General features: G+C 45.6%; 1 protein-coding gene across 2 annotated transcripts in view; it reads right to left on the bottom strand.

Moving 5' to 3' along the window:
• The window catches only part of Insr (insulin receptor), a 134,388-nt gene that overhangs the window by 49,867 nt on the left and 67,571 nt on the right, over positions 1–16,950 (bottom strand). For both annotated transcript variants that reach the window (XM_035443202.1, XM_027415764.2), the window contains exon 3: positions 4,733–5,054. In XM_035443202.1, the coding sequence (XP_035299093.1) occupies positions 4,733–5,054 (322 nt within the window). The remainder of the gene's footprint in view (positions 1–4,732; positions 5,055–16,950) is intronic.

Below are 16,950 nucleotides of genomic sequence, written 5' to 3' on the forward strand. Positions count from 1 at the left end.
AAAAGCAATCTACAGGTTCAATGCAATCTCCATCAAAATCCCAACACAATTCTTCACAGAAATTGAAAGAACAATCAGATTCATATGGAAACACACACACACAATAGTTAAACAATCCTGAATAATAAAAGAACTGCTGGAGGTATCACCATCCCTAACTTCAAATTGTACTACAACAAATGATGCTGATCAAACTGAAGGCTGCAGGTAGAAGACTATAAAGAAACCTGTACCTGTACCAAATCACTCTGCACAAAACTCAACTCCAAATGGATCAACAACCTCAATATACAGCCAGATACACTGAACCTGATAGAAGAGAAAGTAGGGAACAGCCCTGAATTCATTGGCACAGGAAAAGACTTTCTGAACAGAGACACAGACACTAAGATTAACAATTAATAAATGAGACCTCATGGAACTGAAAAGCTTCTATAAGGAAAAGGACACTGTCATTCAGACAAAGCAGCAGCCTACAGAATAGGGAAAGAATTTTACCCAACTCCACATCCAACAGAGAGCTAATATTCCATTTATATAAAATGGTCAAAAAAAGAAAACAGACATCAAGATAACAAATAACCCAATGGGGTACAGAAACAAGGAATTCTCAAAAGATGAAGCACAAATGGCTGAGAAACACTTGAAGAAATGTTCAACATCTTTAGTTATTAGGGAAATGCAAACCAAAACTACTTTGAGATTTCATCATATACCAGTCAGAAAAATCAAGATCAATAAAACAATTGACAGCTCATTCTGGCAGGAATGTAGAAAAAGGGAAAACTCATTGCTGATAGGAGTACAAACTGGAAAATCAGTGTGGCAATCCCTCAGGAAGATGGGATGAATAAGTAAAGACAAGGTGGTACATTTATGCAGTGGAATATTACTCAGCCATTGAATAAATGAAATCATGAAATTCATAGATAAATGGATGGGATTAGAAAAAAATCATCCTGCGTGAGATAACTCAGACGAAAAAGACAAATATGTTATGTATTCACGTATACATAGACGTTTACTGTTAAGCCTTTGATAGGCAAGCTACTATAACCACAGAGGTTAGGTACAGAGAAGAAATTAGAAGGATAGCTCAAGGAAGGGGAAATGAACTTATAATTATGGATGGAAGGAGGGAATGGGGGAAGGAGGAACAGAAGGACTCAAGGAGAGGGGGAAAGGAAGAGAGAGGGAAGGGAGGGAATACAGAGACAAACAGACAACACTAAGAGACACTAAAGGAATCATATGGAAACCTACTACCACAGAAGCTTTTTAAAACGTATACATACATGAAAGAAATCCAAATAGAATCACCAAATAACAGGGGAGACAAAGCCTCAACTAGACATTTCTAGACACCAAATAAAACCTCAGCCAGGAATCAAATCAAATAGACATAGAAAGGGGACCCCCAAAGAAACCCCCCAACACTTCTGGCTACTGCCAATAAGACTATTGATTGCTCTCCACGAACTGATGGTAAGGCCCTATTGCTGAAGACAACAACAATTATGTCTCATTGAACATGGAGAAGTTAAGCAGGTGCTTACATAGAACCTTTCTTCTTGCTGACTAGTGTTCACGGTATTGGAAATACTCTGCATGCCACCAACCCAGCTACATACCCTTCCATCTACAGTGACCTGCCTGTATGATGCCATGGTGCAATAGTGGCATAAAAGTGCAACTATCTGGTTAGATTTAAGGCCCATTCCCTGAGATGAAACCCATGCCTGATAGTGCTCAGATGTCCAAGAACCTGAGAATAGATAGGCCATGGACCCAGGGTGAAACCAAATACTATTCTTCTGTCAAAGAAACATAGCAATAAAATGACTCCTAAGGACATTGTGCCATACTCATAGATCAGAGTCTCACTCAGCCATCATCAAAGAAGCTACAGGAGTTGGAAACCAATACAGAAAACTACAACCCAACAATGGGCAGAGAGTCACCATCTTGGTTATGGTGAGCATTTAAAAAAAATGTCTTTTATTTAAATCCAATGTCTTTTTCTTCTTTTGAATGTGTGTGTGTGTGTGTGTGTGTGTGTGTGTGTGTGTGTGTGTGTGTGTGTGGTATATATGCATGTTTGTCCCTATGTGTGAAAGGCCACAGCTGATACTAGACATCTTCTTCAATTGTTCCCTATCGTGTGTGGGGGGGGGGTGGATGGATGGGTGGGTGGGTGGGTACGTGAATGTGTGCGTACATGCATGCATGCATGCATGCATGCATGTGTGTGTGTGTGTAACTGTGTGGGCATGTACACATCACAGCATGTAGTATGAAGGTCAGAGGACAACCTTTAGGAGACAGTTTTCTCCTTCTGGGGTCCTAAGGGTTCAAACTTAGGATGTCAGGCTTGGTGGCAAGCACCTTTACCTGCTGAGCCACCTCAGCAGCCCTCCATCTTATACACTGAAGCTCCCTCACTTGAACTCAGTAGATAGCCAACCTGCTCCAGGATCCCTGTCTCCACCTTCTAAGGCTGGGATGACAGGTGGGACACCACACAACCTGGCATTTACACGGATTCTGGAGATCCCAACTCCTGCTTTATCTGGTGGGTAATCTCTCCATCCCTAAAGCCAATGTCTTTTAAACAAAGGTCTTGACAGAAACCATCAGTACCCACAATTGTTTTTTAAAAACTGAAATGGATAAACAGAACAATGTTTCCTTCTTCAAGCTTCCTGTTTAACCTCCCCCTGCCCTCGAAATGAAAAATAAAGTCCCATTCAACACAGAGACTAATTTATCGAGGTCTATTTGGGCCAACAATACTTGCCGTTTTGTTTCTTTGGTGTTTTTTTAATTTATTTAATAAAAAATAGAGCAAAACAAAACATATTGTACTTTCAGGCTTCATAAACACACACAAAAAAAATACCAAAAAAGATTCACGAGTGCTAAAATAAAGATTGTTTTCCTTCTTGCCCTTCTCCACCCAGGGAAATAAAATTTCCCACCAAAATCAAAACACTCTCTTTTGCTCGCTCACTTGGCTAGCACCCAAGTCTGGGAGGAAGAATTCTGACGTCAGCAGGTCAGCTCAAGGCCTCACAATGTGCGTCTGTTTCTGATTTGGTTTTCTGTTCTTTGCTGGATATCCCCCACCCCACCCCGCTTCTCTTAAACCCTAACACAAAAACCAGGAAAGAGATTTAAAACAACAACAACTTGGTAAAGGTCCCAGACACTAAACTAACTTATCCATGGAGCTGAGGCCCTAAACCAAGCATCTGGAACGTAGATATAGGAAGCTTGACTCATCACCAAGGAGAGAAGCCTGTTTCTCACCCAAGCGGTAGGAAACGGCTTGATGGTGCTGATCTTGGAAGAGCAGCCAAGCTCTGGGAATAGTGCAGACGTAGGCCTCCCCCTCCTTAAGACAGTGTGTCCCCAGCTTGTGTTGGGGTCAGGTGGGGTAGGACATGAACAACACAGCTGCCTTCCTGATGTAACAGTGCCAGGGAGAAGGGTGCAGGAGAAATGAAAGATTTCCCTCTTCAACTGGAAGCATGGCCCTCAGAAATGGGGTATTCAGGAGAAATGTTTCCTTCCGATCAAGCCCATCACCAAAGCCTGGGACACAGTATTTAAAAACACATTACTAAGAGCTGGTAGATCACTCAGTTGGCAAAATATTTGCTGTGCAACCATGAAGATATAGGTTTGCTTCCCAGGCACCACCAAAGAGCCAGGAGGGAAGTCACGCCTATAATTCCAGCACTGGGGAAGCAAATACAGGAGTATCCCAAGCTCTAGACCCAGTGAGAGACCTTTTCTCAAAGATAAAATGGGGAATGGGGACATGGGCCAGTGGTCAAGAGAGCTTGCTGCTCTCCCAGAGATCCTGAGTTCAATTCCCAGCACCCACACGGAAGCTTACGTTCAAGGGAAACTGATGCCCTCTACTGGCCTCCCCAGACACTTCCATGCACACACAGACACTTTACATACATAACAAACATACGCGTGAATAAAAATAAAATATTTAAAAACTAAGTAAGAAGTTGGAGAGTTATTGAGGAAAACATCCAACATCAGTCACACACACACACACACACACACACACACACACACCCATATGCATGCCCACCCACATGAACACATATACACACATGCCCACCTGCACACAAATGTGACCACACATATGAACACAAACACACACGTGTGTATGCACACCCAGGTTCCTGCATGTGTGTACACTCACTCACACATGTATGCATGCACACAATCTCTCACACATATATGTATGTTCACATGTGCCCATCTGTACATACACATGCCCACACACATGAACACATACACACATACAGAATTAAAAAGATGTAAGTAGTGGCTATCAATGGCAACCTCATTCTTAGCCAGTGCACTACAGTTAGAACTGATAAGGCTTCATCGTCAGTCCTAAACAGCAGTTGTCAGCATTTTGTGGCTTCCTTGGGGGTGATATAGGTTTCTGTTTTTTGAGACAGGGTTTTAGGTTGCTCACACTGGCCTTGAACTCACTATGTAGTCAAGAATGACCTTGAACTTCTGATCCTCCTGCTTCTACCTTCCAAATACTAGTATCACCAGTGTGTACCTCCGGGTCTAATAACCTTGGTGCTGGGGATGCATCCTAACGAAAGAGCTCGTCAGTCCTCTTTAACAGCTTTAACCACACCACCAGCTTCCAGCTCCTTCCCCAAACGACACCCCCCCCCCCAGGACTCACTTGCTGGAATTCATGGTATAGCCAGAAGGACACTCAGGGATGCACTTGTTGTTGTGAATGACGTATTGGTGACAGCCAGGCTTCCTAGAGTTCCTGCATTTGTAGTGAAGGTCTTGACAGAAGCTGAAGTTCACACAGCGCCAATCCTGGAAGTGGTAGTAGGGGGGCGGGCAGGTCTCCACACACCGACCGTCCAGGTAGAAGTTGCGGCAGGCCACACACTTAGTGGGGTCGTCCGGTTCCGAACAGTTGCCTAGGCACTCCTTGTGGCAGCACAGGCCTTCAGCTGTGCAACCATGTGACTTACAGATGGTCGGGCAAACTAGAGAAAAGAAGAAAGAAAACAGCTGGTCAAGGACTCTGTCCAAGTTGTCTGCACAAACTGCCAAACAAAATAATAACAATAACAGCCACACTTAAACAGCACTTGGCACGTGCCTGGCTGGCCTGTGAAAAATAACAGTAGCCCCCAAAGCAACTCCACACTTGGCAAAAGTTAAACAGTCACCTGAGGGAGGGGAGGGCAAGAGGCCTAACTCACAGCATTTGCCAGTTACTACCACCAACTTCAGGGTACTGACAGGAAGCCAAGGAACCAAGTCCTTGGCAAGAGACACAATACAACACTCTAAAATAGTGTTTTCCATAGTGCAAACAGTCTATGTCTATGGCAGATACAGTAGTAGTAAATAACTTCAAGGGCACACAGACTTTTATTGATGTTATGCCTAGGGCTGGAAAGATGGCTCAATAGAAGCCAGCACGGGCTGCTCTTGCAAAGGACTTGAGTTCAGTGCCCAGCACCTACAACAAGCTGGTGGTTCACTGTAACTCTGGCCCCAGGGGATCTGACACCTTCTTCTAGGCTTGGCAGGAACCTGCTCATGTTGCATATGCGCACATTTAAGGAAAAAAATATTTTCTGAAAAAGCCATATCATAGCTAAGAAGTGGTTGTTTCCATCATTTGTTTTAGGTTTACATAATTTTACTTATAGACTTAATAACTTCCCTATTTATTTATGTATTGCATTGTTGGGAATGGAACCCAGGACTTGCCTGGTTTCTATCACTGAGCTACACCCCATTACCTCATTGGTGGATTCTAGGTGGGGGCTCTACCACCAAGATACAAGCCCTTATATGTATTTCATTTGGAGACAAGATCTCATTAAATTACCCAGGTTCTCCTGGAACTCACTCTGTAGCCTAGGCTAGCCTTGCACTTGCCATCCTCCTGCCTCAGCCCATCACAGGGTTACAGGACCTATAACCACTTCAGGCTCTGTTGCAACTTGAAAGGTGATCCTACTCAGGAGGAATGAGAAGGACTCCAGGTGAGGGGACAGCCTGTGCCTCAACGACCTGAGCGGACAAAGTCACTGACTTTGTCCATGGGAGTCTGGCCTCTACCCCAGTTCCTTCCAACAGCCTTTTCTCCCATTATCTCATTGTGCAACATTGCCTCTTCTTATGTATCTTTCAGGGGACATGGGAATAAGTGTGGAGGTCAGAGGGCAAACAAGCAAAAACAAATTTAACTATAGTAAAACATCCGAAGAGCTTCCATCTCTGGCTGGGGGTGTGGCTCAATGCTAGAGTGTTTGCCTGGTGTGAACAAAACACTGGGTTTGATGCTAGCTAGCACCCCAAAAAAAAAAAATTGGACATGGTGATGCACATCTGTCTCCCATAATTCAAGAGGCAGAGACAGGAAAATCAGGAGTTCAATATGTAAGGTGGCATAATCAAACACCTGATGACAATCCTGTGCCTCCACACACACACACACACACACACACACACACACACACACACACACACACACACACACACACACACGAGAGCATGTGTACATAGAAACACACACAGAGATGCACTTATACCAATACACATACGTATGCAACTTTTAAACGAATTGATAAATAAGAAAAGCATGTGTCGGGCTGTGCAGCACCCCCATCAGCCATTCACACACAGAACCTTCTCACCTTTCCAAACCGAAACTCTATCCCTATTGATGCCTCTCACAGCCCTCCACGGGCCCAGAACCCACCTCCCTGCTTTCTGTCTCTGCAGGGACTTTGGATGAATGCAATCCTTTATCCTCCAAATTTGTCCACATGGTAGCAAGGTCCTTCTTTCTTTTTAGGACTGAATAATATTCTGTTGTAAGGGTAAATTATCTTCACTGAGTCCATCATTTTACCATGGTCACTTAGACAGCTTTTACCATTGGGATATTAAAAAACATGCTTCTACGGACACAGATGTACAAATATCTCCTTGAGTCCCATTTTCAATTCTTCCATGCATATACCCAGAAGTGGAATTATCAAATGTATATTGAGTATATGCCCCGGGGAAAGAGCCTGGAAAGGAGAAGATGGTGCTGGGTGTTTCACTTCATCCTCTCTCTTATTCCCTTGAGACAGAGTCTCTCACTGAACCCAGAGCTGAGCTGGCAATCAGTGAGCCCTAGAGATCTCTCTGGGGTATATAGCATGACTATTCCCTGCTTTTTACATGGATGCTGGGGATTTGGACTCAGCTCTTCATGCTTGCACATTAAAAAACTCTTACCCACCCACCTCCCCACCCCCAACTGTGTTAATTCTATTTTTTTTTTTTTTTGGTTTTTTGAGACAGGGTTTCTCTGTGTAGCTTTGGAGCCTATCTTGGCACTCTCTCTGGAGACCAGGCTGGCCTCGAACTCACAGAGATCCACCTGCCTCTGCCTCCCGAGTGCTGGGATTAAAGGCATGCGCCACCAATGCCCAGCTCTATTAATTTTGATAATGAACCACCACATAGTTTTTCTTCAGCCACTGAACCATCTTACATTCTCAACACCTTCACAAAGACTATGATTTCTCCTGAGGAGTCAAGCTTTGTGTTTCAATTCAATGCACTACTATTTCAATTTCAATTGTCATTACTACAGCCAGCTCTCAACTCTTCTTCGGGGCACAACATACTTGGAGACTAAACATCTTGGGGGTGCTGAGGAAATGTCCTAGACCTCACCAATGAGACTAGGCTAGCTGGCCAGCAAGCCCCACAGAGCCTCCCTACGCCACCCCAACACAGAGCCCAAGACTCCAAGCACACTAGGCAAGGCCACTACCCATGAAGCCACATCCTGCTGCAGTCTAGCCTCCTTTCCTTATGGGGACCAACAACAAACTGAAGTGCAATTCCGTCACGGTCCGGCTTAGAGAACCCAGGAGTTTGTTAGACTATGTGCAGAGCACAGGAGCTTGGGTGTCCAAAGCAGTCATATCCCAGGAAAGCCTCACCCCTGATGAGATCGATCCGTAGTCCGTAAGGCTAAGGTTCCTTCATTCAGATAAACACCAACCAAGCGCAAGCCAAAGCGTGCCCAGAGCTCGCAAGCTAGCATGGCCAGAGAGAAGGGACCTCTCCCACATGTCTGCCCCCTTAAGAACTCCCCATGGGTCATCCTGCACCCCTCGACCATGCCCTGACAGGCGTGGTCAAGCACACCTGTAGCCGGCCTTTAGGAGGCGTGGCTACGGTGTCTCCCTACACACCCCAGCATGGATGATGACTTCTCTAGAGCTACACAGATAAGAGTCCTCCCTTCCACCCTCTATACACCCTAGCACCAAGACCATGAAGCCATGGGTATATGCATCTGACTGGGAGGTCAAGAGGGAGCAGTAAGAATGTAGGGGGGAGGAAGTGTGGTGATATAGTACTTATGATTTATTAAAGCTTGCCTGAGGATTCAGAAAGCAAAGTCAGTCTCAAGCTATAGAGATCAGGCAATGGTGGTATGCACCTTTAATCCCAGGACTCGGGATTAAGAGGTAGACAGATCTCTGTTAGTTCAAGGCCACCCTGGCCTACACAAGAGTAAAGAGTTACAGAGTTCATGGGATTACACACCTTTAATCCCAGCATTAGGGAGGTATATAAGACAGGAGCAAGGTTTCAGAGCTGGCATTCATTCTCCAGCCACATTGAGGATAGGAAGGGTTGAGTCTCAGGATTCTCCAGCCACGTTGTGGACAGCATAGCAGTCTGGGATTGCAGGCTGAGGTTTGGTGAGACCAGATTGCCTTTCAGTCTGAGGTAGAGTGAGAGCTAGTGCCTGGCTGCTTTGCTTTTCTGATCTTCAGCTTAAAGCTTGAACCCCCAATATCTGTCTCTGGGTCATTTATTTTTCATGCTACAAGGGGGTAAATCCAATGATCCACCCCACCCCTCCTCCTAGGAGGGAATATCAAGGGGGATGAGGACGACATGGGACAGTTTCTTGTAGGTAGTCACCGCTACTCTAATGAAGTTGGCCTGTTAAACTCAGTGACAGCGCCCTGCAACACCTCCCCCAGTCCCTTCCCCACTACTATAAGTCCAGGAATACAGACAGCAACGCTACACAGGGCTGTCTGTGGCAACAATGTTATCATCATTAGTCTGGCTCTGTCTAGGGAGATCTGAAGGCTGAAACTCAATTGGAGGAAGCAATAATTAAAGCAGACGATTATCTAAGGCTCACAAAGACATGAACTCTCCCATACAACACACATAAGGGCAGGAAAAAGCCCATTTCCTGGGCCAGGGCTGCAGCTGAGGATCAGCCTCTTTCATTCACAAGAAGCTTCATCAAAGCCCTAATAAACACTTCCCAAACACATAAGCTCTGCAGCCCACACAACGCTAAAAGCAGCCAATGGTTGCAAACAAAGCCAGGGGCAGACAGCCAGGCACTTCAATCTTGCACTTTGCACTGTAGGATTCCATTTATAGGACATCCGGGAAGAGGGAAAGAAAACATCGTGACAAGGCAGACACGCCCACTAGCTACCACAGTCTGGAACTGGGGCGGATCAGGCTGTGGAAGCACCAGGGAACAGGGTAACGGCAAGGCGGACATGGCCAAACCACTCATTCACTTTTAAATTTTATTTTATTCATATATTCAAGGGGATGGGGTGCACCTACAGGGACCAGAGGAAGAAATCTAGGTGCCATCTTTTTTTCTTTTAATATTTATTTGTTGAAAATTTCACAGTTGTATACAATGCATCTTAATCATACTTATCCTCTCAGAACCCCTCCCATATCATGTCCTCCATTTTAAGTTTAGCATTTATTTATTAACCCATTAAAGACCTATTGCTCTGAGACAGGGTCTCTTGCTGACCTTGGAGCTAGGCTGGAAGCCAACAAGCCCCAGGGACACTCCTGTCTTCAGGCTCCACAGCACTGGGGTTCCAGGCTGGCATGTGGCCACTCCCTGCTTTTTCTCTACATGCTAGGGATTCCAAACGCAGCTCTCCTGTTTGTGCAGGGAGAGCTTTTACCCACTGAGCCATCTCTCCAGTCCCCAATCTCCATCTTATCTCTTTCTTATGGTGTTGGCAACTGAACCACAGGCTTATGCCAAAGTTGGTGATAACCAGGTGTCTGGGACAGGACTGGGAAAGAAGAAACACTCTGAGAAGTTGGCAGGTCAGTACTAACCAAGTTATAGTTACACAGTTGCAAGTCACAGCAGGTAACAAGAGTGGCTGCCCATTTGGAAAAGCTACAAGAAAATAATGATAAAGGGGAGAAATAGATTGGGGAGGATTAATACGCCCACCCCACACCAGGACCAGGTACTGTTGGCAGTTGATGACTTGCTGGCGGTGGGGAAAGATTCAAGTTTTGGGTTTGGTTGTTTTTGTTTTTGTTTTTTCATGTTTGTGCCCAGGTTCCAGTGGACAAGCACATATTGGCAGCCCTTACTAGACTCTGTGGATTTACCACAGAGAATATGAAGATTGAAGGAGATATGGGGAGGGGTTGGGGTGAATATGACTAAAATACATTTTATAATGTATGAAATTCTCAAAAAAGTAAAACAAAAACAATTTATGAAGGAGAAACGTTTGAGGAGAGATAGTTTGGCCTGGTCTGCTGGGTTTTATTGTTTGTTTGTTTGTTTGTTTGTTTGTCTTGATAGTGCTGAGGATGGACACCAGTGCCTCCTACCTACTAAGCCCAAGGACTTAACCCAAGGAGCTAAGTGTGGTACTCAAACACTACACAGTGCACGCAGGCATCAGATCATATGGGACACACAGTAGAGCCTGCCTCATATCCCAGGGCTGGTAGACTAAGGAATGTAAGGCTTGCCTCAGCTATAGGCCAGCCTAGCCCACATGAAAACCTGCCTCACAAGAGTTTTCTGAAGGCTCTTTTGTGATAGCTCTCATCTTACTACAACCCAGCACAGGAAGCACAGGGTGTACCTGAATAATGGCTGTGTTCATCCATGCACCATTTAATAAACTGTTCTCATGTCATTCAACAAACACAAATCAACCCCACAGCATGCTGAGCATTGTTATAAATATCTGAGGAAAACAAGGTTTTCCTCATACTAAGCAAGGGCAGACCACAGGTGGTATAGTAGTGCCACATCTGACCTCCAGAAACAAGGTCCAGCTCTGTTCTCCCATCAGCACACACCCACTCCTGCAGGACATGGAGGGGGCATACTGTGGCTCAGATGGTAGAGAACTTGCCATACAGAGCCCCGGTTCCATAGTGGGGTTCACCTGCAATCTCAGCACTCTGGAGGCTGACGCAGGAAGATCGAGGTCAACCTTGACTACAAAGAAAGTTGGAAGCTAGCCTGGACTGCATGAGAACACAGAAAAGGAACAGGAAGGGGAGATGGCAGGGAGAAAGAGAAAAGGAGATGGGAGGATGAAAGGGGAAAGAAAGGGGGTTAGTAAAGAGAAGGAATAGGGACTAGGGAGGAGAAAAAGAAAGCCTCAGAGTGCAAGCCAGTAGCCAGGGGGTGCCGGTCAGCTTCGACTACTTGTTGTCAAAGTGACACAAGCTAGGATCATCAGGGAAGAGGGGACCTCAACTGAGAAAATCTTCCATAGTCAGATTGGCCTGTGGGCCAGCCCGTGGGGCATTTTCTTTAATACATGTTGACAGGAGTGGGCATGAGGGCCTTTTTTCCCTCTGTAGGGACAGACCTCACTCTAACTCGCCAGAAGAATTATCCCAACTCTTCCTCCCTAGACCATTACCCATCCTTAGGGTGGAAGCCGCATGTACTTTATGGCCTGCTGACCTCTGTTTATTGGCCAGAGACCACACTAGATTCTAGGTCTTTTAGCTACAGAAGTCACCCTCAGGGTCACATGTACTTTGGAAAGGAGTTTCCATATAGTCTCACCTTAAGCTTTATTGTGCACCTGGAACTGCACTGATTGTTGACTGGAATAGTTCTGTTCCTCAAATGGTACTATTTTCAATACAATGACAATGAGCCACTCACATCAGACTCCCTGAAGTCTGGTCCAGGTTACGTCAATCTGCACTGGGTTTTCATTGTCATTTTTTAATGAAGCTTGCTTCCCTGTCTGACACCTGCCGGGAGCCCCCTTATCCAGCCACTGTGGGCAGCTCCATCCCTGGACACATAGACCTGGGTATAAGAAAGTAGATCGAACAAGCTGATAATCAGAACTTGGTCTCACTTCAGTTCCTGCTTCAGATCCCTGCCTTCACTTGGAAGCGTAAGCTAAAATAAATCCTTTCCTCCCCAAGTTGCTTTTGGTCACAGTGTCTCTGGTAGCTTGAATGGAATTGGCCCCATAAGCTCATAGGAAGTGGCACTATTAGGAGGTATGGCTTTGTTACAGTAGGTATGGCCTTGTTGGAGGAAGTGTGTTACTGTGGGGGAGGGCTTTGAGGTCTCCTATGCTCAAGACACACCAGTGTCTTAGACCACTTCCAGTTGCCTGCAGGTCAAGATGTAGGACTCTCAGCTCCTTCTCTAGCACCATGTCTATCTGCAAGCCACCATGCCCCACCATAATGATAATAGACTGAACCTCTGAAAATGTAAGCTACCCAATTAAATGTTTTCCTTTATAAAAGTTGTTGTGGTCATGGTGTCTCTTCACAGTAATAGAAACCCTAACTTAGCCAGTGTTTATCACACTCATAAAAAGGGTAAATCTTGTTGCATAATTTTTTTTTCCTTTGTGTGCCTTGTGACTGCAAGATCCTCTTCTTAATGACTCCAGTCAAAAACACTTCAAGTAGCCTTGCCAGTAACACAGGGATAACCCAGCATTGGCCTCCAGATAGAATGTATTGGGAAAGGCATGGTATTTGCATATTTTTCTCTCTAACAATAACAACTCATCTTAGAGACATTCTCTAAAACAACTGCCCAGCCCATTTTCTTCAAAAATGTTACTTCTGTAAGAAGAAGAAAAAAGAAAAAAAGAAAGAACACCACTGAGATGGCTCAGCCAGTAAGGGTGCTTGCTGCCAAACCTAAAAGCATGAGTTCAATCCCTGAGACCCAACTGGTGGAGGACTGACCTGAGCCTGACTCTCAAAAGTGGTCCTCTGACCTCCACAAGCTCACCCTGGCATATGCACGCTGTCCTAACATAAATAAATAAATGTGATAAGATTAATTAATAAGTGAGTAAACTAAAGACTTGAACAGACAAAAAGAAACTAAAGTGAGACTACTATTAAATGAGAAGTGTTACTTAGATCTGGAGAAAGAAAATACTCCAACAAGGAGCACTCCTGGGGCAGCCAGTGAGATTCCAAAATTTTAACTTATATATTGGGGAGAGGCAGCATCAAAGGAACTCTGTGAAGTCAGTTCTGTCCTCCCATCATGGGGGCTGGGTTCTCAGACTTTTATGACCACACCTTTACTATCTGAGCCACCTCAATAGCTCCAAAAGGCGAGATTTTTGCAAAAGGATTAACATAGTCTGTTAGTGTTGATTTCTTGGTTCTGATCATTACTATCATGTAAGGAATTTTCTTGTTAGGAAACTCGCTGAAGAAGTAAGGGACATGATCATTGTTACAGACTCCAATCACACACACACACACACACACACACACACACACACACACACACACACTAGTACTTGCATAGGAATAGATTACAGAAATTAAGAAACTGTAAAAATGTCAGTAACTGAAGAACATTAGTCCAATTCCTGCAACTTTTCTTTAAGCCCAAAACTGCAGCAAGGGACAGCAGTACGGCTCAGCAGGCAGAGACACTCCTGCCAAGCCTGAGGACACAAGTTAAATCCCTGGGATTCACACCGTAGAAGACCAAAACCAACTTCTGCCAACTTGTCCTCTGAGTCTTAACTGCATCAAAAAGAACAATCCATTTGCCCAAATGAAGGTTAAATGCTACTGTAGCAGAAGACACAGACCAGCCCTGCACTGTAAATAAATAACTAGCCCACAGAAATGCCGAATTTCGACCCCCTCTCCCTTAGCTTCTCAAGCTCTAAACCATTTGTGCTTTTCCTGACAAACTACACATGTGAGACAAAAACAATTATTTTAGTGTCTTCACAACACTACTCACATTAATAACACTTTGGCATTTCTTTCCAAAGCCTGCTGTTTAAACACACACACACACACACAGAGAGAGAGAGAGAGAGAGAGAGAGAGAGAGAGAGAGAGAGAGAGAGAGAGAGAGAGAGAGAGAATTTGTGCTCCTAAATATCATTGCTTTCCAGAAATTTCCAAATAGGAACAGTTGCATCATGGGCCTGAGGGCACAGTCACAGCCGGGTCCTCTCAGCTCCCCTGCCCTGGTTGTGAATTTTAGAAACTCCTTAAGAGTCGTTTATTTAGTTTCCATTCCAAGCCTTTCTATCCCACACTGGGCCCCTGTTCTTTGACCTCTGAAGTTTGAGTCCCCCAAGCCAAATTCCTCTTCCTTGGAATCTAATAAATGATTTAATGGTGGTGGGGGATGGGGGGAGTTAAGAGGGAAGACCCTGAATTTTGACAGTTTTTTGGTCGACACCAAACCCTCAAGAGCATGTGAACTTGAAACTGGAAGGCGTCCCTTTTCCAATCCAGGACAATAGAGCCAGGATAGGCACACGCATGGCGCTGGAGACTGCTTTGGTTCTCTCCTCAGCTCTTCGGAGATATACAGTGCTCATAGAGGCCGAGGTAGGGGTAGGGAGGGAAAGAGGAAAATAGAAGGAGGGAGCCGGGAAAAGGGTGCCTGCCTGCGCGAGTGACAACAACTACCCCCTTCCACTACAGAGAGTATGCAAATGAAGGGCTCCGCCTGGCTGCTTGGAGCCCCACCCCCGCGTGAACTGCAACACAAAAGCGTGCTGTGCTCCGGTTCCGCTGGATTCCAGGTCGGGTGGTGGCGGCCGCAGCGCCGCCCTCCGGCTCAGCCAATGGGCGGGCGTGCTGCGGGCTGCTGGCTCCGCCACCCCGGGTGAGCAAGGGGCTCTAATCTCCCTAGTCTCCAGCTGGGGCAGCTACCCACGTCTGGAACACCCCAAGAGGGCCTCTCAGAGGTGCAGGCCATATGGGATCGGCCTGGAAGGCAAGCGGCTTTTCAAAGACACTAGGAATACAGAGTGCAAACTGCATCCATAGGTGGTGAGAAGCGCTGGGTGTGTGCCCCGGAGGAGATCCGGTCACCGCGTGGCACAGCCCGGGACACCCTGGCCCCAGGCCTCAACTGGAGAGAGGCCCAGAGAAGGGTAGCGGCTCAACGGGATCACACAGCTGGATCCCCTTTGAGGAATTGGATGGGGATGTGAAAGGCGCAAGGAGCTACGTCACCCTCTGAATACCCAGAAAACCAAAGAGCACACTCATGGATGCATTCTTTAAATTCACAGTCTGGGGATGGGGGTAGAGCTCAGTGAAGACCCTGAAAGCAGCTCAGGGTTCTAACCCCAGCACTGACTAGAGGGTGTCCTCGATTTGAAGACTGCAAACTTCTGCACTCCACACTTGTTTTCTACTTCAGTACACTAAAGAGCTAGGGGAAGTTAAGCAATTAACAGGCCCCTCAGTTGGGGGAGAGGGGGACCGGCACTAGGTAAATGGCTCAATTGGTAAAGTACTTGCCATGCAAGCATGAAGACCTGGCTTTAAATCGCTAGACTGCACCAACAAAAGCCTGCAATACTAGTTTGTAATCCCAGGGCTGAGGAGGTGAAGATCTGTGCATCCCTGGAGTTTGCTGGCTGACTAACTTAGCCAAATGAGTGAGCTTCAGGTCCAGTGAGAGACTCTTGTCTCAAAAAGTAAGATGGTGAGTGGCAAGGAAGGTGATGGACATTGAACTCTGGCCTACACACACATACGGGGCACACACATACATGCAAACATGTATACACCACACTGTGTATATATGTGCATATCTCCCAAGTATGTATACATATATATTCTACTTACTGTGCATAATTAGAAGATATAATCTTACTATTTTTTTAAATAGCCTTCCCCTTTAGATGTGAGAAAATAAAACAGTAGCTATTTCATTAATGCCGCCAGCTCAGCCACAACTCAAACTGCCCCCCTGAAGAGACTGACTGGTAGTTATCATATAATTGTTATATCTGCAATGGATTACACTTGTGTTCCCCAGCAGGGAAGAATGATACAAGATATGCCAATGCATGAATCACCAGAGCCCTGGGAGCAGGTCAGAGCTGATGAAAGGCAAACTTCAACTACTGGAGAACAAATCTGGAGGGAATAGGGGCTCTGAGGAAGCCAGGGGGTCTGAGGTATGAAGCCAGAGACAGGTGGTATTATCAGGACTTAGTACCTTGGGAGGGGGGTGATGGGGCTCAGTTGGTGTTTGCCTAGCAGGTAGAAGACGCTGGGTTCCATCCCTAATACCACATAAACTGGGCATTTTAATTCCAGGACTAGGGTAGAAGGGGGCATCAGGAGTTCAAGGTCATCCTCTGTTATACAAGGAGTTTGAGGCCAACCTGAACTGAGACCCTGTTGGGGGGGGGGGGCGGTAACTGAACCTGAAAAGTTATTTCATAAGTTACCCCAGCCTGGTCTGAAAACTCTCTCCTGCAAAGGGGCATAGACCTGTGTTTCTTCTGCACATTTTTTAATGTTTTCCTCATGTATGTACAGAACACACACATTTTAGGCAGCTAACAGTATAAATGGGAGTTGTGTGTGTATGGAAGGGTGTGTGTGTCAGAGAGAAAGCAGGCACACACATTTGTGCCACCGTGCAAGTGTGGAGGTCAAAGGACATCAATTCCCACCTTCCACACTGTGGGTTCTAGGAAATAAACTCAGGTCATCAGGCTTGGCAGCAAGCACCTTTACCTGCTGAGACTTCTTGACAGCACTGAATTATCATTTTAAAAGACCAAGTAACAAAAAAGA

Source organism: Cricetulus griseus, chromosome 4, assembly GCF_003668045.3.
Source record: "Cricetulus griseus strain 17A/GY chromosome 4, alternate assembly CriGri-PICRH-1.0, whole genome shotgun sequence".
NCBI lineage: Eukaryota > Metazoa > Chordata > Mammalia > Rodentia > Cricetidae > Cricetulus > Cricetulus griseus.